Source organism: Apodemus sylvaticus, chromosome 4 (assembly GCF_947179515.1).
Source record: "Apodemus sylvaticus chromosome 4, mApoSyl1.1, whole genome shotgun sequence".
Taxonomy (NCBI): domain Eukaryota; kingdom Metazoa; phylum Chordata; class Mammalia; order Rodentia; family Muridae; genus Apodemus; species Apodemus sylvaticus.
In genome coordinates, this window is record NC_067475.1 from 67,186,237 (window position 1) to 67,210,163 (window position 23,927).

The window sequence follows — 23,927 nt, forward strand, 5'->3', positions numbered from 1 at the left end:
CAGAGAGAAAAAGGAAATGCCTTAGTTACCTCATTACACCACTTTTAAGTGAAGTCCTTATCCACTGGACTCCATTTGTGTTTTTAAGAAGATAGATATAGAAACTTAGTAGACCTTCTCTTAAGAGTGCATTCAAAGCCAGGAATAGTGGTGCACACTTTTAATCCCAACACTAAGAAGGCAGAAGCAGGCAGACCTCTGTGAATTCTAGGCCAGCCTGATCAGAATAGCAAGTTCCAGGACAGCCAGGACTACATGGTGAGACCCTGGCACAAAAAAGCAAACAAACAAACAAAAAGATACCATGTATTCAAGATACTGTGATTATAAAACAAATTATGACATTGTCACTCGTTTTAAGAAGAAATGTCACCAAACGCCAAGAAAAAGAGTTTAAACTGGGGGCGCTGGCACTGGCTAACATGATGCAGAGGCCTTTTCTTCTCAAAGCATAGCCCTACCTCTCTATTGGCTGACAGCCTGGCAGAACCAATTTTATATCAGAGAAGGCAGTCCCAACATTCTTTTTTTTTCCCTGAACAGAAAGGAAAAAAAATGGAGGGGGTGGCTAGGAAAGTGGAGCTAAAGACACTGGCAACGTGATATCCAAAATAAACTAAGTTGAAACAGAATGTCCTACCTTCTTCCCAAAGCCATTTCCTTCAATAGCAACAGGGAGCGCAGTCTGCAAGTCATTGGTACACAGCTATTTTCACTTTCAAAAGAACCCAAAACCACTGAAGAACAAAATCTCCCTCTTCCCTGTTTGTTACCTTCCAAACCTCCTCTTTCTGTACTTCAACAAAACCTACTAAGGAGTCCTCGGCAATTTGCTATTTTGTCTCACTGAGGATGCAGAGGGGGAGGATCTGGTTGAGAAGTGGGAGGGAAAATAAAGAGTAGGTGAGACGCAAAAACGGAAAGAGTACTGGAGCTAGGTCATCGCGAAAAGAAGACAAGGAAGAGGACTGCGAGCAAATTGGGCGCAGATTTGGCTGAGAATTCATCGAGGAAGACAATAAGATGGGGGTGGTATTAAAGAGCGGAAGCGAAATAAGGGGCAGATTGGAGACGCCGCGGAAATGAGGGCTAGGCAGGACCCTGGCCCTGATGCCTAGGGTCTGCGGCCAGCGCCCGGAGAAAGCAGGCAGCAGGCACGGAGGACACTGGTGTCAAGGCAATCACGGGTGTAAGACCCAGTTTCCAGCCCTAGGGGCCAGGGACCTACGCGGCGCCCGAGCGCGGGACACACAGGGTTCTTACCGGTAGTTTGGGATTGACCTCGCCCTTACAAAAGTGGCAGAAGAAACGGTGCGCGGCGACAGCGGAGCCCGCGTCCGCCCCCGCCGCAGAGGCCTCCGCCATGTTTCGCCTCCGCCGATGATGTCCGAAAGGGCGGCCGGCGGTCCCTCCCCAGGCCGCTACCTCCCGTGCTGCGGTCGCCACCGCCGTCACCGCCTCCTGTGGGCGGCCCGCCGCTCCAAGGCCCGCAAGGGTCACGTGAGCTCGCCTGGCCCCGCGAGGCCCGCCCGCCAGCCAGCGGCCGCACGACCCGAGGCCCGCCTCCCGGCACCAAAGGCTGAGGAGAGCCCGCCCGCCGGCACCTCAGACAGCCCCTGGCCGGTCCTCCAGCCTTCCAACGAGAGGAGAGAAAGAGCGTCCCCGGAAACCACCGACACTGTCGGCTAGAGCGGTGCCTGCTCTGACCCTTCCGCGTCCGCCTGCATGGTGCTCTACTTCCAAGAAGGGGCGATGGGCTGGCTGTTCCTGAGCTTAGGCTGCTGGCCTCGGGAGGATAACATTTGGAGCTTCTAAATTAGCACTGACCCTGAGGTTAGTGAAAACGCTGCGGGAATGAGGAGGCCCTGACTCAGGGCCAAGAAACAAAGTCCGGAACAGAAACTTGAATGAAGGGAGAGGAGCCAGGAAATGCTTTCAAGGATGGCAACTGGTCTAAGGATGTTTCTCCAAAGACGTGTGGATAAGTGAAATAGCCTTCTCTGCGACACTGTGGCAGGAGGGACAAAAATTTAGGTTCGAAAGAGTTGGAGAAAGAGATGAATAATGCCAGGTAGCCGCTTGTGATAGGGAGGTAATTTATAAGTGAACTACAACCATTTCTGCTTGTGCCCCATTTTGTCATGATGTAAAAATGTAATATGAAATATGATTCTCAGTGGAACATAACTTCATCTCCTAAATTGAAATACTCTGTTAAGGTTTATTTTTTATTTATTTATTTATTTTACTTTCTCTTTCTAAATCGCGGTTTATGGCCTGGAAATGATACTTTGTACCCCCACCGAGTCACGGGCCTTAGTTCTTTGTATCTATGACAGATTGCAAAGTTATTTGCACTTCCCCTCCCCCCTTTGCTTTTAGAGATCTCACTCTGGACCAGAGTTGCATGATATTTATTATGTAGCCCAGGCTGGCCTTGAGTTTCTGACAATCTTCTAGTTTTAGTACTGGGATTACAGATGTTAGCCACCACACCCAGATGGATCCACTCTTTAAAGATTATTGGAACCACATATACTCCCATTAAAATAAATAGCATATATAAGGAAGAATGGCTTTTTTTTAATTTTATTTTTATCTTTTTTTGAGACAGGGTCTCACGTACCCAGGTGGGTTTTTGTTTGTTTGTTTGTTTGTTCGAGTCAGGATTTCTCTGTATAGCCCTGGCTGTCCTGGAACTCACTCTGTAGACCAGGCTGGCCTTAGAAATCCGCCTGCCTCTGCCTCCCAGAGTGCTGGGATTACAGGCGTGCGCCACCACCGCCCGACTTCCCAGGCAGGTTTTGAACTCAATATGTAATCCTGAACTCCTGAACCTCCTAAGTGCTGGAACTATAGGTATGCACCACTATACCTGGCTTTAGAAAACAAAGTTGAGGTCTAGTTTTCCAGTCTTTTGTTTTGGTAGGTAGGTGTATTACCCACCAGAGTTTTGTTGTATAACATAGACTGGCTTTGAACTCAATTTGTACCCCAGGTTGGCCTGGAACTATTGATTCTTTTTTTTTTTTTTTTGAGGGAGGGGGGTGTTTCAAGACAGGGTTTCTCTGTGTAGCCCTGGCTGCCCTGGAACTCACTCTGTAGACCAGGCTGGCCTCAAACTCAGAAATTCGCATGCCTCTGCCTCCTAAGTGCTGGGAGTAAAGGCGTGTGCCACCACCACCCGGCTGGAACTATTGATTCTTTGCATGCTAGAATTACGGGCAGTGTACACCATCATATCTGGCCATTACAATTACTAAATGACAACACATTAGGAATATTTTATGGTAGTTATATTGTACAAAATCATTTTAAATGTTGGCATAGTGCACTCACTTAAGGTTATACTATACTGATAGATGCTAGGTTGTTCTGGTCAATTGTTTATATCAGTGCCAGGACTGTGAAGAGGACTCATGTCATGTTTTTTTCTAAATCCTTGGAACAAATGATCCCAAGTTATAAGTGTTAAGGCAAATATATGCCAAGATTTTAAGGTTTTAATGTATATTGTCAGGTTGCCCTCTAGAAAAAAAAAACCGTGAAATAATATTGTTGTTCTTTCCTAGTTCTGAGGCCCCAAGTACAATGACTCAAGCAGAAATTAAACTGTGCTCTTTGTTGCTGCAAGAGCATTTTGGTGAAATTGTAGAAAAGATTGGAGTCCACTTAATCAGAACTGGGAGCCAGCCTCTTAGAGTAATTGCCCATGACACAAAAGCATCCCTGGACCAGGTATGTTTAGATAAGAGAGTCTGCTCTCTTCACCTTCTTCATTTCCCTCAAGCGCCTTTGAACAGTGGCCTTCCTTCCTCCAGAAGGCACAAACAGGAAGGCTGCCCTGTGGTCAGAACCCCGACGGGCAGGCCGGGGTGTGGCTCTGTGCTTAGGTCCTAGTGTGCTGCTGCTATTGGTGTTCCCAGCTCATCTTTGCTGTTCCCACGCTACACGCATTTATTCAGAGTAAACCTACTGACCGAGTACTGCCTTTAAGGAATAGAAAGGATGGAAAAAAGGAAAATGTGATGTGAAAGATTTTTGTCACCATCCTGGCTGAGGATGTAGCTCAGTTGGTAGAGTGACTGACTACATGGTAGTGACAATTTGGGGATTTTGCTTTCTTTAAAAATACAAAAGTACTATAAGAATATATATTTGTTTTAATCCCAGGTGTGTGGATATGGGACTGCTTTGGACTGTCCGCAGCAGCTGATTTCCTTGTGTTCTAACAGAGGCATGCTTTTGTCATCTATAAATAGTTTCTGTGATTGTGCAGTGTCTGGGATTCTGGGACCTTCTCAGGGGATAGATAAATGCTAGCTCTGATATGTGGTTAGTGGTTGTTGGTCATTTAAGGAAGTTGCAATTTACTAGTAGTGTGGTCAAAGAAGAAACGAAAGAAATTAAATTCGGGAATTTTCCTAATTCCTCCTTGCTTCTCTCTTATGTAGTGTTAGCAGGTGAAACTGGAGTGGGGGTAGGGGTGGGGAGGGAGAATTAAGGGTGGGAAAAAGAAGAACCCACAAAGTAGCAAAGACCAGCTACACTGCACAGTATGGTATGATCTCCAGCACTACATAGAACTGGGCGTGGTGATTTATGATTAGGATCCCAGCACTTTAGAGGAGGGGCTCAGACATTCAAGGTCACCCTCAGCTATATAACAAGTATAAGGCTGCCCTGGGCTCTGTGAGACCCTGATTCAAAATAGAAAACTAGAAGATAAAGATGGGGTATAATATGAACATCATAGAAAAGAATCCTCCTCGTTTCCTGCACTGACATTAGCTACACTAACCTGTAGAGGAAGAAAGATTCTAGGTGCAGTCAAGTCAAATTCAGTCCCTGCCCTGTCATGGTGGGAACTGGCCTAGATGGCTGCTGCTCATGGGCTCTGGGTCCCCTTTCCTGGAACCTGGGGATAAGTTTAGCTGCAGACACTGTACTCTAAACACGGGGCTTCTCGGGACAGACAAAAGACAAGTCCTGTTGTTTCAACTCAGGCCCAGTTGCTTTAAAAAAAATAAAATTAAAAAGAGATTCACTAGACTCTTGGCTGGTCTCTGGGAGGGATGCCGTGTTGCTCAGTGGTGAGCTATATAGCATCAGGTCTTTCCTGTCTTTCTTTTGGGTCCTATCTAGGTGAAAAAAGCCCTTTGTGTCCTCATTCACCATAACCTGGTCATCTATCATGTGCATAAGCGTGGTGTGGTGGAGTATGAGGCCCAGTGCAGCCGGGTACTGCGGATGCTTAGGTATCCCCGGTACATCTACACTACTAAAACGCTGTACGGTGATACCGGAGAGCTGGTTGTCGAGGAGCTCCTCCTGAATGGCAAAATGACAATGTCAGCGGCTGTGAAGAAAGTAGCAGACCGGCTCACAGAGACCATGGAGGGTCAGTACTGCGTCCGAGCCCTTAGCAGAGCCGTAAGTCGGTTAGCTGCTCTATTGTCTTGGACCCTCTCGCCTCCCTCGTTCCTCCTGTTCCACAGATGGCAAGACCATGGACTACACTGAGGTGTCAAATGCATTTGTGCGACTGGCAGATACTCACTTTGTACAGCGCTGTCCCCTGGTTCCTGACACTGACAGTTCTGACCCTGGACCGCCACCACCTGCCCCAACCCTTGCCATTAATGAAAAGGACATGTACCTAGTTCCCAAACTGAGCTTGATAGGTAAGGAATTTACATCCTAAAACTGATTTGCCTTAACTGGGGATTCTGCTTCACTGATAGTTATGTGAATGAACATCTTGATTGTTTACCAGTTCCTTGATGTGTGCCAGTCATTGTAGTAATAATGGAAAAGCCATGATCCCTGCCCAGAAGACATTAATCAGCCACATAGATATGTAATACGGGGTCTGGAGAGATGGCTCACTGGTTAAGAGCACTAGCTGCTCTTCCAGAAAAGACAGGTTCAATTTCCAGCACCCCCGCGGCAGCTCACACCTGTCTGTAACTCCTCTTCCAAGTGATCTGACTGTCACACATGCAGGCAAAACACCAATGTACATAAAATTGAAAAAAAAAAAAGACATGTTATGCACTGTGATAAGAACTAAGGAAGCGCTAGCTATTACAAAAATATGTAATAAATGTAATAAAGGACTGGATTTGTGCAGGGGAGAAGGCTTGTGTTTTTCTGAGAAAGTGGAATTTGATCTGGGTCTTGAAGCAGAAGTAGGACCTACCCAGTGAAGTGACAAAAGATGGGTATTTTTTAAGACTAGTGTGTAGTAAGAAAAGGAAATAGAGCATTAGAGAAAGTGAAAGGTCAGAGTCACAGCAAGGCGAGCAAAGATCCAGCGAGCAAGGGAGAGGCTAGAGACATTGCTGAATCTTCGTTCGCTAGCCTGAGAGCAAAGGAAGGCGGCTCAGCTGTTAAGCAGGAAAGCCACGTGGTCTCATTTACATTGTAAACTGTCTAATAGACTGAAGGGTGAGGACAAAGGCAAACTGAGACAGACTATGAAAAGGTAGACCCAGGAGCCGGGCGTGGTGGTGCACGCCTGTAATCCCAGTACTCTGGAAGCAGAGGCAGGCGGATTTCTGAGTCCCAGGCCAGCCTGGTCTATAGAGTGAGTTCCAGGACCACCGGGGCTACACAGAGAAACCCTGTCTTAAAAAAACAAACAAACAAAAAAAGAATGACAAGAAAGACATGTGTGTGCTAATTTGCACACTTGAGAGCTTGGTGTTGCCCTTCACTGGGAGGCAGTGGAGGAGGAGGAGGAGGGCAGAGGCAGGGTCTTCCTATGTGGTGCCCCAACTGACTTGAATTTCTTATAGCTCCTCAGCCCCCTAAACAGCTCCTGAGACTGGCAACTACAGATGTCTTTGAGATGAAGAGGCACCAGCTTTGCTTCCTGTCCAATTGTTCTGTTATTTTATTTGGCAGGAAAAGGTAAGAGGAGGAGATCATCTGACGAAGATGCTACTGGAGAGCCCAAGGCCAAGAAACCGAGATCCACAGATCATAAGGAGGTAATGCGGCTTCCTGATTAGCAGTCCTCACCCTAGAGCAGTCCAGAAATAGCCCTCAGATAACAAGCTCCGACAGCCTAAATGTCCCTGGCTAAGGAGTGGTGGGATTGTGAACTTGAGTCCATTGCTCAGGCCAGACCAATGAGGACAGAGTGTCCCTGCTGCCTCTGCTCACTGCATACTGAGGAACAGTGAGAACTCCTGGAGTCCGGGGGACTTTTGTGGAAGGAATGCTCCATTTCCCTCCTGGGCCTTAACTTGTTTCACTAAATAGTGGTACTAACTTATTCAAAAGAGAAAGCAAGGCTCGGGTGGTGGTGCATCCCTTTAACTCCAGCACTTGGGATACAGGGGCAGGAAGATCTCTGAGTTCAAAGCCAGTGTGGTTTACATAGTACAGTGACTCTCAACCCTTGGGCCACAATCCCTTTAGGATTAAACAGCCCACAGGGATCACCTAAGACCATCAGAAAACACAAATACTACATTATGATTCATAACAGTAGAAAATTACAGTTATGAAGTTGAAACAAAAATAACTTTATAGTTGAGGTCACCACAACACAAGGAACTGTACTAAAAGGTCACTAACATAGGGAATTCCAGGCCAGCCAAGGCTACATGGAGGGGAGGAGGTGGTGAGGGGCCCTTTGGCTGAGGATGTAGCCCAGTTTGTAAACTGCTTGTGGCATGCAGGAATCCCTGGGTTTGATTCCCCAGGACCAAATAAAAGCAGAAATGGCGCCCAGTGTAGTGACCTATCCCTTTAACTGCAATACTTGAAAGGCAGAAACTAGCACATCTCTGTGAGTTGGAGGCTAGCCTGGTCTACAGAGTAAGTTCCAGGATAGCCAAGGCTACATAGTGAAGACCTGTCTCAACCAAAACAAACCAGAAATGGCACTAAGTAGCTATAATTCTAGGACTCAGAAGATAGAAACAAGAGAATCAGAAGTTACCCTTGACTACGAAGTAGGACCAAAACCAGCCTGGGCTACTGAAACCCTGGTCCTACTAGAAAACAAGAGAAAAATGGGGTTTTTTAGCTGAGCTATCAGCTCCTAACAATCCTTTCCCTTACAGTGCTGAAATTACAGGCAGGTATGAGATCATGTCTGGCTTGTTACATAGATGCTAGGAGCCAAACTCGGTCCTTGTGGTTGCACAACAAGTGTCTTTAACTACTGAGCCATCTCTCCAGACCCAGGACTGTCAGTCATCTCTTGGCACCACTTCTCCAAAACTCTCCTCAGGGGTCTCCTGTCTTGCATTTTATCCATTTAGTGGCCAAAATTACTTTTTAGCTAGATGTAGTGGTAAATGCCCGTAATCCCAGCACTTGGAAGGTAGAGGCAGGGAGATCCAGAGTTCATTGTGTCCTTCAGTTATGGAGTAAGTTGATGCCAGCCAAGCTTCATGAGACCCTGTCTTAAAGAAATAAAATAAAATAAAATAATATTAAATAATAAAGTAAAAAGAAAGCCAAATTAAGATTGTATTAAAACTTCCGTATTAGTCAGGGTTCCCTAGAGTCACAGAACACATGGGTAGTCTCTATACCATAAGGGAATTTGTTGATGACTTACAGTCTATAGTCCAACTCCCTAACAATGGTCAGCAGCAGCTGTGAATGGAAGTCCAAGGATCTAGTAGTTGCTCGTCCCACAAGGCAAGCAGGCAAAAAAGAGAGAGCGAATCTTCCTTCTTCCAATGTCTTTATATAGGTCTCCAGCAGAAAGTGTGGCCCAGAGTAAAAGTGTGTGCTACCATACCTGGATTAAAATCTACAAACATGATCTATGGGGCATAGTTAATCTTCAGGCCCAACACAAATTCACAGGAAGGTCCCTGGGGTTCACCAGCCATCCTGGCCTACTTGGTAAGTTCAAGCCCAGGGAGAAAGCCTATCTCAAAAAATAAATAAAAGTAGATGTCTATGGTCTTGAGAGAAGGCTTGCAGTTGAGAGCACCTCCTCTTCTTCCAGAGGACCAGAGCTGGGTTCCTAATACCTGTGTCTGTAATTCCAGCCCCAAGAGATCCAACACCTTCTGGCATATCGGGGCCTCTTCACACATGTGTAAGACACACATGTATAATATGAATTAAAGAAAAAATCTTGTAGGGCTAGAGAGATGATTCAGCAGTTAAGAGTACTTGCTCTTGCAGAGGATCCAACTTCAGTTCTAAGCAGCCTAACTCCAATTCTAAGGGATCTTCCATCCTCTTCTGGATCCACACACCAAGCATGTCCTGGTACAGATGCATGCACACAATCACACAGACACATAAAATCAAAAACAAATCATTTTGATTGGGTGTGGTGGTGCACACCTTTAACCCCAGCACTCAGGAGGCAGAGGCAGATGATCTCTGGGAATTCGAGGCTACCCTGGTCTACATAGTACATTCCAGGACAGCCAGGGCTGTGCAGAGAGACTCTCTCACAACAACAGGTAGACATTTAGCTGGTCGTGGTGTGTCACAAAGCTCCAAGCCCTGTACTTAAGGAGGTAAATTGAAACAATGTCCTATTATGTTACATACTTTAAAACAGTCAAATCAGAACTGTGGCTCTGAGCTTAGCCACAAGGAGGCCCTTGAAGACAGTGGTGGGACTGGAATACCAGTAACAACTGGAATCCCATAGAGCAAAGGCGGGGAGGGGAGCAGGTGTATAGCCAGGGTGGCTGGCTGCGGCAGGGCAGGACCTCAGAGGAGGGGTAAAAGCTGATGAGCAGAGCGGTGCAGGAGCCCTGCTGCTTCAGAGGACAGGAAGCTAACATCTGGATCCTGAGGCCCAGGGGAGGACATGATCTGAAACAGCAGCAAGGCCCTTGCCCTTAGGTCAACGGACAAACATTTTCCTGGAGAGAGGGAAGAAGGACAGTGGGGGATAGTGGAGAGGCTTGCACAAACTTGAATGAGTTCTGGCCTCTATTAGAGTAAAGAAGGTGTCAGATGAGAGATTGGAGAGTAATGGAGAAGAATTAACCGAGGACGGAGACCTTGTAGACTTTGTTGGGACACACTAATCCACACTCTCTCTTGAATGCTTTTTCTCTGACCCATTCAGTTGCTACCATGTGGCAAAACAAGTGGAGCTTTACTATATAAATGTATGCGCACTGGGGGTGGCTGGTGCTGCGTCTCACCACCTCCCCATCCTCCTCCCTCCAGCCCGCACAGGACGATGGGATTTATTGGCAAGTCAACCTCGACAGGTTCCACCAGCACTTCCGTGACCAAGCAATTGTGAGCGCAGTGGCAAACCGAATGGACCAGGTAATATCCAAGTGGGTCAGCCAGTGTTCAGCAAGGAACAAGGTCGGTGGTTGAGATGGGTGTCAGATGCAGCGATAGTGTATTCTGAATTGTCTGTATTTTTCAGACAAGCAGTGAGATTGTGCGGACAATGCTCCGGATGAGTGAGATTACCACTCCCTCTAGTGCCCCGTTCACTCAGCCACTGTCCTCCAATGAGGTACGCTTCAGGTTTCTTTTTGGGGGAGCAATTGTTTTGTTTTGGTCTTCTGTGTAGCTCTTAGCTGTCCTGGAACTCCCTACTGCTGAGCTTAGGATGTATGCCCCACCGTGCCTGGTTTAGCTTCGTATTTTTGTGCTAGCTTTCCGTAAACGTAGGTATTACAAGTTACTAGACATAACCTGTAGGGTTATGTTGATGCCTGTGCCTTGCCGGGAAGGGAGGTTTTGTTGCTTGGAGTGGGGCAAGGATTTCTCAGGAATGTTAAGCACTGAAATGTTTGGCCACCTTAGAATCCAGCTTTTAAAAATGTTAAGGCATGGGGACTAGAGAGGCAGCTCAGCAATTAAGAGAACGGCTGCTCTTCCAGAGGACCCAGGGTCAAGTCTCAGCACACACAAGGCAGTCACAACTGTCTGCAACTGCAATCCAGGGGGATCTTACTCTCTCTCCGGGCTTCCTTGGGCACTGTACGTACATGATACACTTACAGTCATGCAGGTAAACATGATAGACATAAAAAAAATAACAGAAATAAAAGAAAGCCAGGCATGGTAGCACACACCTTTAATCCCAGCATTTAGGAGGTAAAGGGAGATGGATCTCTGAGTTCAAGACCAGTCTTGTCTACAAAGCATTTTCTAGGACAGCCAAGGCTACACAGAGAAACCCCATCTTAAAAAACCAAATAAATAAATAAATCTTTAAAAAAAAGTTAAGCCATTAAAATTATTTTAGTCAAATATCTATCAGTCAAGTAGTATCTATCAGTCAAGTCAACTTATTTCTAGTTATTTTAAGAAGTTATTTTAAGATAAGTCAGTGCTGGCACATGCCTGGAATCCACCTCTTCAGAAGGCTGCTGGGGATTACCGGCCTGAGCTCCTGAGCTCAGAGCTAAGCTGGCAACAGCAGCTTAGCTTTGATAAAGGCTTTTATAGTTACACTTACTTAAGTATTGCTGTTATACTTTATATTGCTTCTACACTTTTTTGTAGTTGATTCATTTGTTTTGGAGACAGGGTCTCTGCTGGCCTCGAACTTGCACTATAGATCAGGCTGGCCTCAAACTTGCACTGCAAACCGGGCTGGCCTGTGTCTCCCTAGTGCTGTGATCAAGGGCCTGACTTTCTGAATTCTTGGCCCTTGTAAATTTCACGAGCTTCTTGAGCCTTAGAAGTTTTAGCTTCCAGAGTCTTAGGAGCCTCCCTCCAAAATGGAATGTTTACCTTTGGAGGCTGTAGCTACACAGTAACCCACAGTCTTCCTCCCCCAGCCTGTGGGGTAGCTGGTATTAATTACAGGCATATACTGCTATACCTGCTTATAGTTTACTTTAATTAATTACTTATCACTGGACATTTGATTGTTTCTCTTTCTACTCTGTCTCTGTCAGGGTCTGACTGTGTAGCACTGGGTGGTTAGAGCTCGCTAGTAGACCAGCCCCAAACACAGAGATCCACCTGCCTCTGTCTCCCAAGATCTGGGATTAAAGGTATGCATCCCTCTTGGCCTTTGTTTACTCTTATAAACAATGATACTATGAATATTTTTAAAGATTTATTTATTTTATGTATATGAATACACTGTAGCTGCCTGCAGACACACCAGAAGAAGGCATCAGATCCCATTACAGATGGTTGTGAGCCACCATGTGGTTATTGGGAATTGAACTCAGGACCTCTGAAAGAGCAGTTAGTGCTCTTAACCGCTGAGCCACCTCTTCAGCCCATGAATATTTCTTAAATGCTTTTATGATTTTGAAATCTAAACTTAGGACATCTTGTTTCAGTCACATTTAGCACTTCTGCATCCCTGGCCCTGTTTTCAGCATCTCCTTCTGTCCCACAGATCTTCAGATCCCTGCCCGCCGGTTATAACATCTCTAAGCAGGTTCTTGACCAGTACCTCACGCTGCTGGCAGATGACCCCGTAAGTCTCTTGCCCCCTTAGTCTGATCACAGTTTATCTCCTATGGCCTTCTTGTCTACTTCGCCATTCCAGACAAGAAGCCCTGTCACCCAGCAGGAAAGCTGCCTGCTTCAGACTCTTGACCAGAATTGCTCCATGGGAAAGAGAGTTATGAATTAACACCATTCACTCTCTTTCTTTTTAACAGCTAGAATTTATTGGAAAGTCTGGCGACAGTGGTGGAGGAATGTATGTCATCAGTATCCTTTCCAGTTGTCTGTCCTTCCTGACTCCTGAGTTAGAAAGCAGCAGCAGGGCCTAGGAAAGATTTGTTATGTTTTGTTGTTGAGACATTCTCTGTGGCCCAGCCTGGCCTTGAACTCACTGTGTAGCCTAGAAGTTGGCATAAAGCCCTGGCCCTCCTGCCTTTACCTCCCAAGTGCTGGGTTAGACACATGTGCCAACACAAGAAAAGATTTTGTCAATGCTTTATATACTAAACAAGCTTTAAAAATTAACTTTCTATTAAATTTTCTGTGAATTCTCAGTGAGTTACATTAATGAAAATAAAAAAAGGCTTCAGCCATCGCTCAGTAGCACCACACTTACTGTTCCAGGTTCTTGCCAGATCCCCAGCATCACGACAGAGAGGAAGAGGGTGGGGGCAGGGCCAGGAGATAAGAAAGGGACAGAGCTGGGGAGAGGCCAGTGCAATGGTAAATGCTTATAATCAGCACTTTAGGGGCTGAGGCGGAAAAGTGGAATGTTCAAAGTCAGTCTGGGCTACATAGCAAGACCCTGTCTCAAAAAGGAAAAGATTAAAAAAAGTTTGCTTAAGCAAACCCTTATGAATGTTAATATACTTATACACGAAATGTGAAAAGCAAAATAGCAGTTAATTTTTGGTTTTAGGAATTTAGGGCCAGGCAGTGGTGGCGCATGCCTTCAATTCCAGCTCTTGGGAGGCAGAGGCAGGAGGATTTCTGAGTTTGAGGCTAGCCTGGTCTACAGAGTGAGTTCCAGGACAGCCAGGGCTACACAGAGAAACCCTGTCTCAAAAAGCCAAAAAAAAAAAAAATTAGGAATTTAGTCATGAAACCAAGGTAATAGTGACCTGGCTAAAACTTTACTAAATGTCCTTAATCCTCTACCTAAAGACCTCCATAAGGCATTAGCATCCCTAGCCACTGCAACTCTGGAGTCTGTCATCCAGGAGAGGTAAGAGACTCACTGGTTGGGACTGGGCTCAGACACTTCCTGTCCACACCCCACTGAACAAATGATTTGGGTTTTATGGCCTACCCTGCCACACTTGGTCTCATCTTTCCCATAGTTAATTCCTGGTTAGGCAAATACACCAGCCACCCTAAAGCTCTGTAATACAAGCACTGTGGCACTCTAAGGAATAGGCACCTGGCAACAAGTTAAGAGGAACAGTGCTGTCACGCACCTTGGGAGCTGTGGAAGAATGGATGCTGTTTTCCTCTCTGGTCCTGACTCCACATGAGGACTAGGACCTCCACACTCTGAAACTAGGAGCTAAAGCATGCCTAACTCCTTTGTCCCTTCCCAGGTTCGGGTCTCGCTGTGCCAGGATATTCCGTCTGGTATTACAGAAGAAACACCTGGAACAGAAGCAGGTGGAGGACTTTGCGATGATTCCTGCAAAGGAGGCGAAGGATATGCTGTATAAGATGCTCTCAGAAAACTTCATATTACTGCAGGTGACCACGCCCAGTGCGTGCTGAGCAGCAAGGCTGACCTCGGCAGGACAGACCCTCAGGAAGTCAGTCTGGGCCCCCAGACAGTCCAGCCCCCTCTGAAACAGACAAAGGGTTAACACAGACATAGCAAATCCTTGAGGGATCATGTAGCCTTTAACTGGCCTCTCAGAGAGACAGACATAGCACACCAAGAAATGAGCTCACAATTCTAACTTCCCTGTCCTTTCTAGCCCCCAGCCTGTCTGACCTTTCTCAGCCTTAAATCTTTAACAGAATAACTTTTCAGCATAGCTTGGATCCTGTAGCTCTACGTTGAGGACCCTTTGAGGAAGTAGGTTGATGGATTTTGGAGTCAATTCACCAAGCAAGTCAACTGCCGTCATCTCATATCTGTAAAATGGCAGTGGCTTCTAATATAAAACAGTGTGGTTGGACCGACCTGGAAATGCATACCTATAACTCAGTACTAGGAGAGTAAGGCTGGAGGATCGAGAGTCTGAGTATCACGCTGTCTCGGTTATTAATAAAGTCTGCTTTGAAAATCAGATAAATCCACCTAGGGTGTGTAGAATTTGCTTAGTAAATATTAGTTGTTTTTTCCTTTCTTTCACCCAGGATGCTGATAGACAAATGGAAACTGGGCAGCCTGCTTCATGTGGCTGATTATGTCATAAACATGGCCCCTGATTGGCTAGGAAGGAAAGAAGTATCAGGACTGACAGTACCAGGTGCTTGGGTGGTTATTTTGCTCATTCCAAATAAGAGTACGATTTCTCTTTATTTCTGTGGACAAACAGGAAATTCCTAAAACGCCAGACCATGCCCCATCCAGGACCTTCTATCTGTACACTGTGAATGTGCTATCAGCTGCCAGAATGCTGTTGCACAGATGCTATAAGGTAAACACCACCACCCCCCAGACCACCCCCATGCCTCACACAGCCTCCTTACCACCTTAGCCCACTCTACCAGGTCAGGTGAACAGAACCACGTGCATGTTTGCACTGTCTTCTCTTTCCTCAGAGCATAGCCAACTTGATAGAAAGGCGGCAATTTGAAACAAAGGAGAACAAGTGAGTGCGGCCTCCCGTGAGTCATGTTCAGTTTTGGTTTGGGGTTTTTACGCTGATCCAATAACTAAAGGAATACATGGTCCACTTCTCCTTGACCTGGTTAGCACCTGTGGGCCCCAACGCCCACATTAACATTTCCAAGGTCCAAAGCCTGAGGGAAAACGTGCTATAGAAATGGAGACAGTGAGCTGGAGAGGTGGCTCGGCAGGTAAGAGCACTGACTGCTCTTCTGAAGATCCTGAGTTCAAATCCCAGCAAACACATGGTGGCTCACAACCATCCGTAATGAAATCTGATGCCCTTTTCTGGGCTGCTGAAGACAGCTACAGTGTACTTACATATAATAAATAAATAAATCTTTAAAAAAGAAAAAAGAAATGGAGACAGTAGGGCTGGAGAGATAGCTCAGTGCTTAAGAGCACGGACTACTCTTCCAAAGGTCCTGAGCTCAAATCCCAGCAACCACATGGTGGCTCACAACCATCTGTAATGAGATCTGACGCCCTCTTGTGGTGTGTCTGAAGACAGCTACAGTGTACTTACATATAATAAATAAATCTTTAAAAAAAAAAAATGGAGACAGTAGCCCAATACCGTCTAGTTGCCCTGAATCATAGGATTGCGTTGGCCTAGCCATGCCTTGGTTTACCCTTGCTGACCATACCTCCAATTAAATTATCTTGCAGATTTCTAAGGCATGTGCTTGACCCCAGAGTTTAAGTACTACTGAGATCAGGAACAAAGTTCTGTTTGTAGTTAAGTTTATGGAAAATGTCTTTAGAAGAAAGATGGAAAGGGCAAGAAACCCCAAAGTTAAGGAGCGTCCCTCAGAGCTGTGTCTGTCTGACAGGCGGCTACTAGAAAAGTCTCAGCGGGTCGAAGCCATCATGGCGTCCATGCAGGCCACGGGTGCAGAGGAGGTGCAGCTGCAGGAGATAGAGGAGATGATCACAGCGCCCGAGCGGCAGCAGCTGGAGACCCTGAAGCGCAACGTCAACAAGTAAGCTGCGGAAGCCCCGCCCTGTCCCTGGCAGGCAGCGCCCCTCACACACAGCTTCTCGGCCCAGCCTCCTCCACCTTAGGGGGGGATACGAGTACAGCACTCGCACTTCCCTAGCTAACTCAAAGAGTTGACCCTCTCCGGAGTGATGGCACGCGCCTGTAATTCCAGCACTCAGGAGACGTAGATCTCTGAGTTCAGGGCCAGCCTGGTCTATGTGGTGAGTTTCAGGATAGCCAGGGAGACCCTGTCTTAAGAGTGTGAGACCTGCCTGTTTTTCTAGGTCAGCAGTTCTGAGGGTATCACGCTTGTCTATAATCTCATTCACCAAGGACTTGAGTCTCAAGTGTGGTGATCCATCTTGGTCCTTGCACAGACTTTCAGTACCTCTTGCCTGGAACTTTGCAATTATCCTACAAACCATGTGTCACAATGCCCTCAGGGAGGGAGTGTGTGTGTGTCTGTGTGTGTGTGTGTGTCTGTGTGTATGCGCGTCTGTGTGTGTGTGTGTGTGTGTGTGTCTGTGTGTGTGTGTGTGTGTGTGTGTGTAAGCACATACATCCCATGCATGCATGTGGAGGTTATTCTGGAACTCGGACCTCAGGTCCTCACACTTGGATGGCAGCAGGCATTTTACCCACTGGCGCATCTCCCCAACCTCCAAGTTATTTATTGTCTTAAAGTGATGGATGACAGCAGCATTCTCCTAGTTACGTGACTTACTGGCTTCCCTGCCGTCTGTGTTTGTTCATCCCTCAGTTTGGGAAGGGGTTATGTTTTTGACTAAAGGTCTCAGTCCACACTGGCCTTCAACTGATTTTCCTGCTCTAACCCCCTCCACCCCGAGCTGCTGGGATCACAGGTGTCTATCACCGCAGCTGGCTGAGACAATTTATTGGTTTATTTTTTTACAATATGAAATCCAAATTCATTGCTGTGCCGTGGGCCCTTTCACAATTTCATAGCAGTGAGCTCTGCCTTCCGTTTCCTTTACTCATTAATGGGAATTATATAAAGTTATTAGTTCTGGTGATTATTTTTATGGACTCCTGGAGACTTTCTATGTCACTTATGAATAGTTCTACTTCTCAATCTGGACTTCTGTCTTGCCTAATTGCCTTGTCTAGCACCTTGGGTGGAAGGCAGTGAAGGATATCTTGGCTTTGCTCCAGATCTAAGGAGGAAAACCTGAGTGTTCCACCATTAAGTGCAGTACTAGTTGCAGTTCTGTTTTTCACTGAATTGTATCAGTGCAGAAGTCCCTTCCTCTTCCCAGTGAACACTAACTCTCAACTACTCGCGGCTGTAAAGCACTCTGGCTTTCGCCTCTATTCTTACTGTTCTTTCTCATGGTTGCAAGTGAAACCTTAACAGTCTTTGCAGCGTCAGGAACTCCATGGCACCTGGCATGGGAGGGCTGTGATGGAATCATCTCCTGGGTCACTCACCCTCCATCTGCTCCAGCCTTGAATATGTTAATGAGCACTGGCCCCAGCAAATGCTTTCACTCTTCACTCAGGTTGGACGCCAGCGAGATCCAGGTGGATGAAACCATCTTCTTACTGGAATCATACATCGAGAGCACCATGAAAAGGCAGTGACCCAGAAGAAGCAATGCTGGTATCAAACTCAGGGCCTTCCAATGCTAGTCAGCCGACGCACCACTGAGCACGTCCCTAGCCAGAAACCAGCATCCTCCTCAACAGATCTAGGAGATAGAAAAGGAGGAGGAGGGGTTTGGATACATTCTTTGCAGTGATTTTTTTTTTTTTTTTTTTGAGGTGGTGTTTCTCTGTGTAGCCCTGGCTGTCCTAGAACTCACTTTGTAGACGAGGCTGGCCTCAAACTCGGAGAATACTCCTGAGTGTGCTGGGATTAAAGGCATACAGCACCATGACCAGCTACCCTGCAGATTCTCATACTGACCCCCTGTTCCTGTCGTTCCCTGCTGCTCATGACACACCTGAAGGAGTAAATTCCTGGGCTGGAGAGATGGCTCAGTGGTTAAGAGCGCTGACTGCTCTTCTGAAGGTCCTGAGTTCAAATCCCAGCAACCACATGGTGGCTTACAACCATTCGTAAGGATAACTGATACCCTCTTCTGGTGCGGCTAAAGACAGCCACAGTGTGCTCACATATAATAAATAAATAAGTCTTTCTTTAAAAAGCATATTCTCCTCTCATCAGATCCTCGCGCGACAATGAGCCCTTGATAAATGAGAACAATCATAAATTATATGTATCTATTCTTATCAAGAAGTCAGCTAGAGGTCAGTGAGATGAGTTCCCGGGTAAAATACTCATGGCTCAAGCATGACACCCTGAGTTCAGAGGCCCGGGACCCCAACCCTGTGAGATGGTCACAGCTCTGAAACTCATTGATGAGCTTCTGGTTCAGGGAGATCCTATCTCAAGAGGCCAAGGCCAGCAAGATAGATGACTCAGTGGATAAGGGAGCTTGCTACCAAGGCTGATGACCTACCCTAGAACCCATACAGTAAAAGAGAAAAAAAACGCTTACAAATTGTCTCCTAACCTCTATTTGGGCACCGTGGCACACACAGCTATGCATACATACGCATAAATGTAAAAATAGTAGGATAGGAAGCAATCAAGGAAGACATCCAACTTCTGATCTGGGCACAATGCACACACCCATATAATGTACACCACACATAGAAGTCCACCAAAACTGGACATGAAGACATACCTGTGGTCCCACCAATAAGGAGGCAAAGATGGGGGATTACTGCAAGTTCGTCAGCTTGGGCCTTTTGGGGAGTTTCAGGCTAGTGTGGGCATAGAGAACTTGTCTTAACAAACACAAATCAGCCAAGCCAGTGTTGAAACACCCCTGAATTATGACCGAGGAACGTAGAGAAGACCCTTACTGGCCTTACAGTTCCAGAGTGACCAAGCCAGCTCAGTCAACAGGCTCTCCAGGGCAAGAGCAAGGATTAAAAAGAAAAAAAGAATTAGACAACGTTGTAGCAGAACCCCAGCCAGTTCTGAGGCTGAGGTGGGTTTATTTTTTTTCCCAATCTGCTTTTATAGCATTTTAATTACATGCAAGTAATTACATGCAAGTAATAAGGTCAGCTCTAGGTTAAGGACCAAGCAAGACAATAAACAAAATCCCATAACCATTGTTTCTAAGGGCTTAATCAGGATGACCAAGATATCTGAGCCCACTTCTTCCTTGTCTTAGCCCAAAGTCATACTCTTGCCTAAAGCCTACTTCTTTGTTCTAGTCCAAAATCAGATTCTGGTCTGAGCTTACTTCCAAGTTCTAGCCCATTATCAAATTCCTGCCAAGTGGCTTGGAGAGCTCTCCACACAGAGGATCAGAGTCCAAGATTGTGGCATGAAGGCATGGTGGCAGAAGCTGGAAGCCTGCCCCAGTGACATCCTCTAGCAAGGCCACACGCTTACTAACCCTCCCAAACAGTGCTATCAATTGGGAACCAAGTGTTCAAATGCCCAAGGGAAAGCTGCGAGCCATCACAGTCTATCAAATTTCTTCCTAAGCAACAATTCCCTCTCTATGCCTATTGCACTGAGTTGTAACTTTTTTTTTTTTTAGTTTTTTGGATTTGGTTTTTTTGAGACAGGGTTTCTCTGTGTAGCCCTGGCTGTCCTGGAACTCACGCTGTTGACCAGGCTGGCCTCAAACTCAGAAGTCTGCCTGCCTCTGCCTCCCAGAGTGCTGGGATTACAGGCGTGCACCACCACCGCCCGGCAAGCTGGAACATTTAACATGCACACACATGGTGTACAGAATGTCAAAGACTGTGGGAGGAAGTAAAATACTCTCCTCTTTGGGGCTCTTTGTTGTTGGTTTTGGGTTTTGTTTTATTTTTGTAACAGAGTCTTGCTGTATAGCTAGGCTAACCTGTAACTCACTGTAGAGACCAGGTTGGCCTCAAACTTGCAACAATCTTCCAGCTTCTTCACAAATACTAGGATTAAAACATGCACTACACACCCAACAAGAAAACCAATGAGAGTCCGTTGGTGAAAACTAAGGTTTCTTTGTACACAGTTATCAATTGTGATAGCTTCTGGGTTAAGGATGGTGTATGCGTCTACTTCTGTTCTCAGTGCTGAGACCCCACCTGGCTTAGATCTGGGCAGGTCCTATGAACATAGCCGTCCCTAATCTGTGAGTTCATATGTGTGCGAGCCCTGTTGTGTCTGACAGTCTTGTTCACTCGGTGTCCCCACCCACTCCGGCTCCACCATCTTTCCAGCTCCTCATCCACAGAGTTTTCTAAGCCCTGGGGGGAGGGGTTTGACACAGAAATCCCTTTTAGGACTGAGTGTTTCAAGGTCTCTCACTCAGCACATTACCTAGTTGTGGGTCTCTGTATTTATTCCCGTCTACTGTAGGAGGACGCCTCTCTGATGCTGACTGAACAGGACATGAACCTGAGAATATAGCAGAATGTTGTTAGTAGTCATTTTCTTGCCATGTTCCTTTGGCAGAGTGTAGTATTTGGTTTCCCCACTAGGTCCATGGCTTATCCGGTCTTAGGTTCTTGGCCGTCCCAGGAAGCACTGGGCATGCATTCCATCTCATGAAGTAGGCCTTGATTCCAAGCAGACGGTGACAACCTGAGGTTTCCCCCTGGACTCACATTATGGAAGGAGGAAACCAACTTCTCTGACCTCCACAGCCGTGCCACAGCACATGCATGCCAACCCTACCCCCACAGTGACATAAATAAATGTGATTATATATTTTTAAAGATAAAAGATTGTGTCCGCCTTCAAACTGCTCACCATCGTTTACTAAGCACGGAATGCATGAGCTCCTGGGTCTGATCCTCAGAACTGCACAAACTAGGCTTGTGATGATGCAAAGGCACACGGAAGCCAGCCAAGATCAGTTTGGACTGCACACGGCTGAGGCTGCCTGGGTTACATGAGACCCTGATTTATCTTAAAAAAAAAAAAAAAGTTAGGTGTGTGATGTGGGAGCATGATTAATTTGAGATGCTCCCTGCTTAAGTGAACATTAGCCTAGGGCTGGTGGGGAATAACACCCCAGTCCAGAAATCATTCTGCCTGGGGATTACTGTCCAGACAGAAAAGTCAGAAATAACCTTACAGGAAGTGAGAAACTAGAAGATTTATTTGTGCTTTATGAACATCACACCCAGGGATTGTCCCCAAAAGTTGTTATCTAAATTTCCCAGCGGGTCTGGAAAACCTGACTTGCGTAGGCCGGCCGGAAACTGTACGCCTCACCACGCTGGTCCACCAGGGGGCGCCAGGCAAGCGGTGACCAGAGCTGTTCAGTGAACAGAGCTACACGGTGACCAGAGCCGCGCGGTGACCAGAGCTGCGCAATGGCTGCTGCCCGGTTGCTGCTGCGTCTTGCCGGGCGCCTGGAGTCAGTGAGCTTCACACAGAGCGTGTGTGGCCTCCTGGGCGCCGGGCAGGGACCCGGGCCGTGGCACACGCATTGCAGCTTGGAGCGAGGACAACTTGTCCTCTCTAGCAATCCATTTCCCGGCGCTTCGGAGAGGCTTCCAATCCAGGTTGGGACTGGGAACCAGCAGGGAAAGTGAGGGCAGCTTGGGGACAGGGCGGGGCGGGTGAGGACAGGCCAGCCACCACCGTGGGCACCCTTAATTTCTGGAAGTCCCATCCTGCTTCCGAAGTCTTAGCCCGACCAAACCCCTCTTGTCAGAGACCGCTTTTCTGCCCTTTTGCGGCTCTGGACCAGCAGCCTGAGATCTACAGGACAGAGCCGCTCACAAATCGAGGTGTGGACCTGGGTGTAGCAGTCATTCTTCAGTCCAGTGACCAGACTGTATTGTTGACCCGAAGGCCATGCACTCTCCGTATTTCCCCTAACCTGTGGGTCCCTCCAGGTGAGACCTACGAACAGGGTCTATGGGAAACAGGTGCCCTTTCCCTCCACAATGCTGTTGGGGAGTCCCAAGCTCATTGGGGTGACTCAAGGTCTGTGTCCACAACAAGCTTCCTCTGCCCACTGGAGAACGGGGTCTCTGGTTGAAGGCAACAACCGTTCACATCGGGCCCACTCCTCTTGCAGGTGGGCACATGGAACATGATGAGGAGGTACCAGTCTGCTGTCCTAACCAAGAGACCTGAGTGGCATCACCTCGGGTGTGGGCTGAGGGAGGGAGGGAGGGAGGGACAAAGAAAAGGACTTGGTAGGGTTGAGCTTTGGATACGCTGACCTGCTCCCTTTGATTCCCAGACACTGGAGTGTGGGCTCCGAGAGCTCAGGGAAGAGTGTGGACTACAGCTGCCCCAGAACCAGTTTTCTTGTGTCCTTCTGGGGTTATGGGAGGTGAGACAGAAGGACCCCTATAATCTTTGTCTGCCTCGGGCACCGGGGGAAAGTGTGGGTGGATTGGAGTCCCCAAGCCATTGTTCTCATTCACCTTACCTGTCACCTACCACCCAACCCACTCCTTTGGCTTCGGGCCAGCATCTCGTCTCCCTAAAGCCCTGCTACAAGGTCTCAAGGATGGTAAGTTTCTCAACATGCTGTATTGGCTTTGTCTGTTCTTGCTGTTCTCCTCTTCAGTCTGCCTACCCTCCTAGGCTGAGCTGGGGTTTCCCCAAGTACCACCACCTCATTCTCTATGTGCTCGTGATCGCCCAGGAGTCACAGGAGCAGCTGCAGGTAGGCTTGGCCGTGGGGAAGACAGATGTATGGCCTGGATGTGACTGAGTAGGAGAGAGAGCCCAGCACCAGTTCGCCCCTGCCCCTGTCTGCCTCTGCTCCACTGTGGCCTCTTCCCCTAAGTGAGGAATCAACATGTCTGCCCCAGGCCAGGATCCAAATAAACCCAAAGGAGGTGAGTGCTTTTATGTGGCTGCGACCAGATGTAGCAGCGGCCGTGGCTGCCACAGAGGATGGGACAAAGACACCCAGACTTCTCTCCCAGGACCTACCACTCTCTGTCTGGTAAGAACTTTCCCTTTAGTTATCAGCATACAACATACATGCATGATCATGCACGGGAGGGTGCCATTTGTAGTTTCATGTTGTGAAAGAGATTTAGGGAATGAGTTTGTCTACTGATGATCTGAGATCATAGACGCTAAATATTAAGGCTTCATGCTCTAAACTAGCTAGCACTGAAGACCTTGGTTTGAGCCCTTACTCTCCCATAGGAGAGAGTTGCTTAAACTTCCTTGCAAGTCTTTCCTTTCTGTCAAGTGAGGTTAACACTTGCCTTCGGCAATAGTTGGGAGGATTAAATGGCTCAATATACTAAAGTTCATTGTAAGCTACAAGGCACAACCTAGACAGAAACTGTCATAATCCAGTGCAACCGAACTGAGGAACGGTGGAGGATACCAACCTCTGCTCCTGCCCATGGCCACACTCATGCGGACAACCCCAACCACAGCGGAGGAGGACAAAGAAAGGATCGGCGCTGGAACCAAGTTTGCCCTCCAGCTCTGGCTGCAATATCTGGGCAGGTGCGAGTAGCACAGCCTTGGTACAGGATGGTCCGGTGCTCTTAGGGACATCAGAGGGAGAGCAGCTGCTCTTGGCTGTGTTTGTGTGAATGCCCCCCCCCCCAGGTAAAAGTGAAGCTCACGTGGACCCCAGACCACAATGGCAGCCTGGCAACCCGAGACTGAGTCCAATACCTGGGATCGCCTTCAAGATGGAAGGAGCGGTCCCACTCTGTAAAGTTGTCCTCTGACTTCCACATGCAAAACCGTGGCGCACATACACACACACACAG

General features: G+C 47.3%; 3 protein-coding genes and 1 non-coding gene across 8 annotated transcripts in view; 3 read left to right on the top strand and 1 right to left on the bottom strand.

The window, feature by feature from the left end:
- The window catches only part of Rnf115 (ring finger protein 115), a 66,611-nt gene extending 65,044 nt beyond the window's left edge, over positions 1 to 1,567 (bottom strand). Inside the window, exon 1 of one of the 2 annotated variants that reach the window (XM_052179683.1) lies at positions 1,264 to 1,567. In XM_052179683.1, coding sequence (XP_052035643.1) covers positions 1,264 to 1,365 — 102 coding nt within the window. In that variant the 5' untranslated portion in view covers positions 1,366 to 1,567. The remainder of the gene's footprint in view (positions 1 to 1,263) is intronic. The other variant, XM_052179684.1, reaches the window with a different exon arrangement.
- A 132-nt stretch (positions 1,568 to 1,699) lies between these two features.
- Polr3c (RNA polymerase III subunit C) lies at positions 1,700 to 18,355 on the top strand. Of its 4 annotated transcripts, XM_052179679.1 has the most exons (16): positions 1,700 to 1,833; positions 3,573 to 3,738; positions 5,146 to 5,401; positions 5,499 to 5,684; positions 6,910 to 6,995; positions 10,174 to 10,278; positions 10,385 to 10,477; positions 12,329 to 12,409; positions 12,597 to 12,648; positions 13,546 to 13,606; positions 13,962 to 14,112; positions 14,910 to 15,011; positions 15,136 to 15,185; positions 16,036 to 16,185; positions 17,705 to 17,805; positions 17,967 to 18,355. In XM_052179679.1, exons 2-15 carry the CDS (start codon positions 3,592 to 3,594, stop codon positions 17,784 to 17,786), a joined length of 1,602 nt encoding a protein of 533 aa, XP_052035639.1. In that variant the 5' UTR covers positions 1,700 to 1,833; positions 3,573 to 3,591; the 3' UTR covers positions 17,787 to 17,805; positions 17,967 to 18,355. The 4 variants fall into 4 exon arrangements, with proteins under 4 accessions (XP_052035639.1, XP_052035642.1, XP_052035641.1 ...); XM_052179680.1 differs by lacking the exons at positions 1,700 to 1,833; positions 17,967 to 18,355 and adding an exon at positions 2,619 to 2,630 and having other exon boundaries at positions 17,705 to 17,962; XM_052179682.1 differs by lacking the exons at positions 3,573 to 3,738; positions 17,967 to 18,355 and having other exon boundaries at positions 17,705 to 17,962.
- On the top strand, positions 4,826 to 4,946 carry LOC127683874 (small nucleolar RNA SNORA5). The gene has a single exon (XR_007977660.1). It is a non-coding gene; the product is annotated as a small nucleolar RNA SNORA5 (small nucleolar RNA).
- Positions 18,356 to 21,326: 2,971 nt separating the features above from the next.
- Nudt17 (nudix hydrolase 17) lies at positions 21,327 to 23,915 on the top strand. The gene is made up of 7 exons (XM_052179687.1): positions 21,327 to 21,728; positions 21,881 to 22,064; positions 22,250 to 22,275; positions 22,418 to 22,510; positions 22,751 to 22,849; positions 22,998 to 23,134; positions 23,500 to 23,915. The coding sequence occupies exons 1-7, from the start codon at positions 21,537 to 21,539 to the stop codon at positions 23,663 to 23,665; spliced, it is 897 nt and encodes a 298-aa protein (XP_052035647.1). The 5' UTR covers positions 21,327 to 21,536; the 3' UTR covers positions 23,666 to 23,915.
- The last annotated feature ends 12 nt before the right edge of the window (positions 23,916 to 23,927 follow it).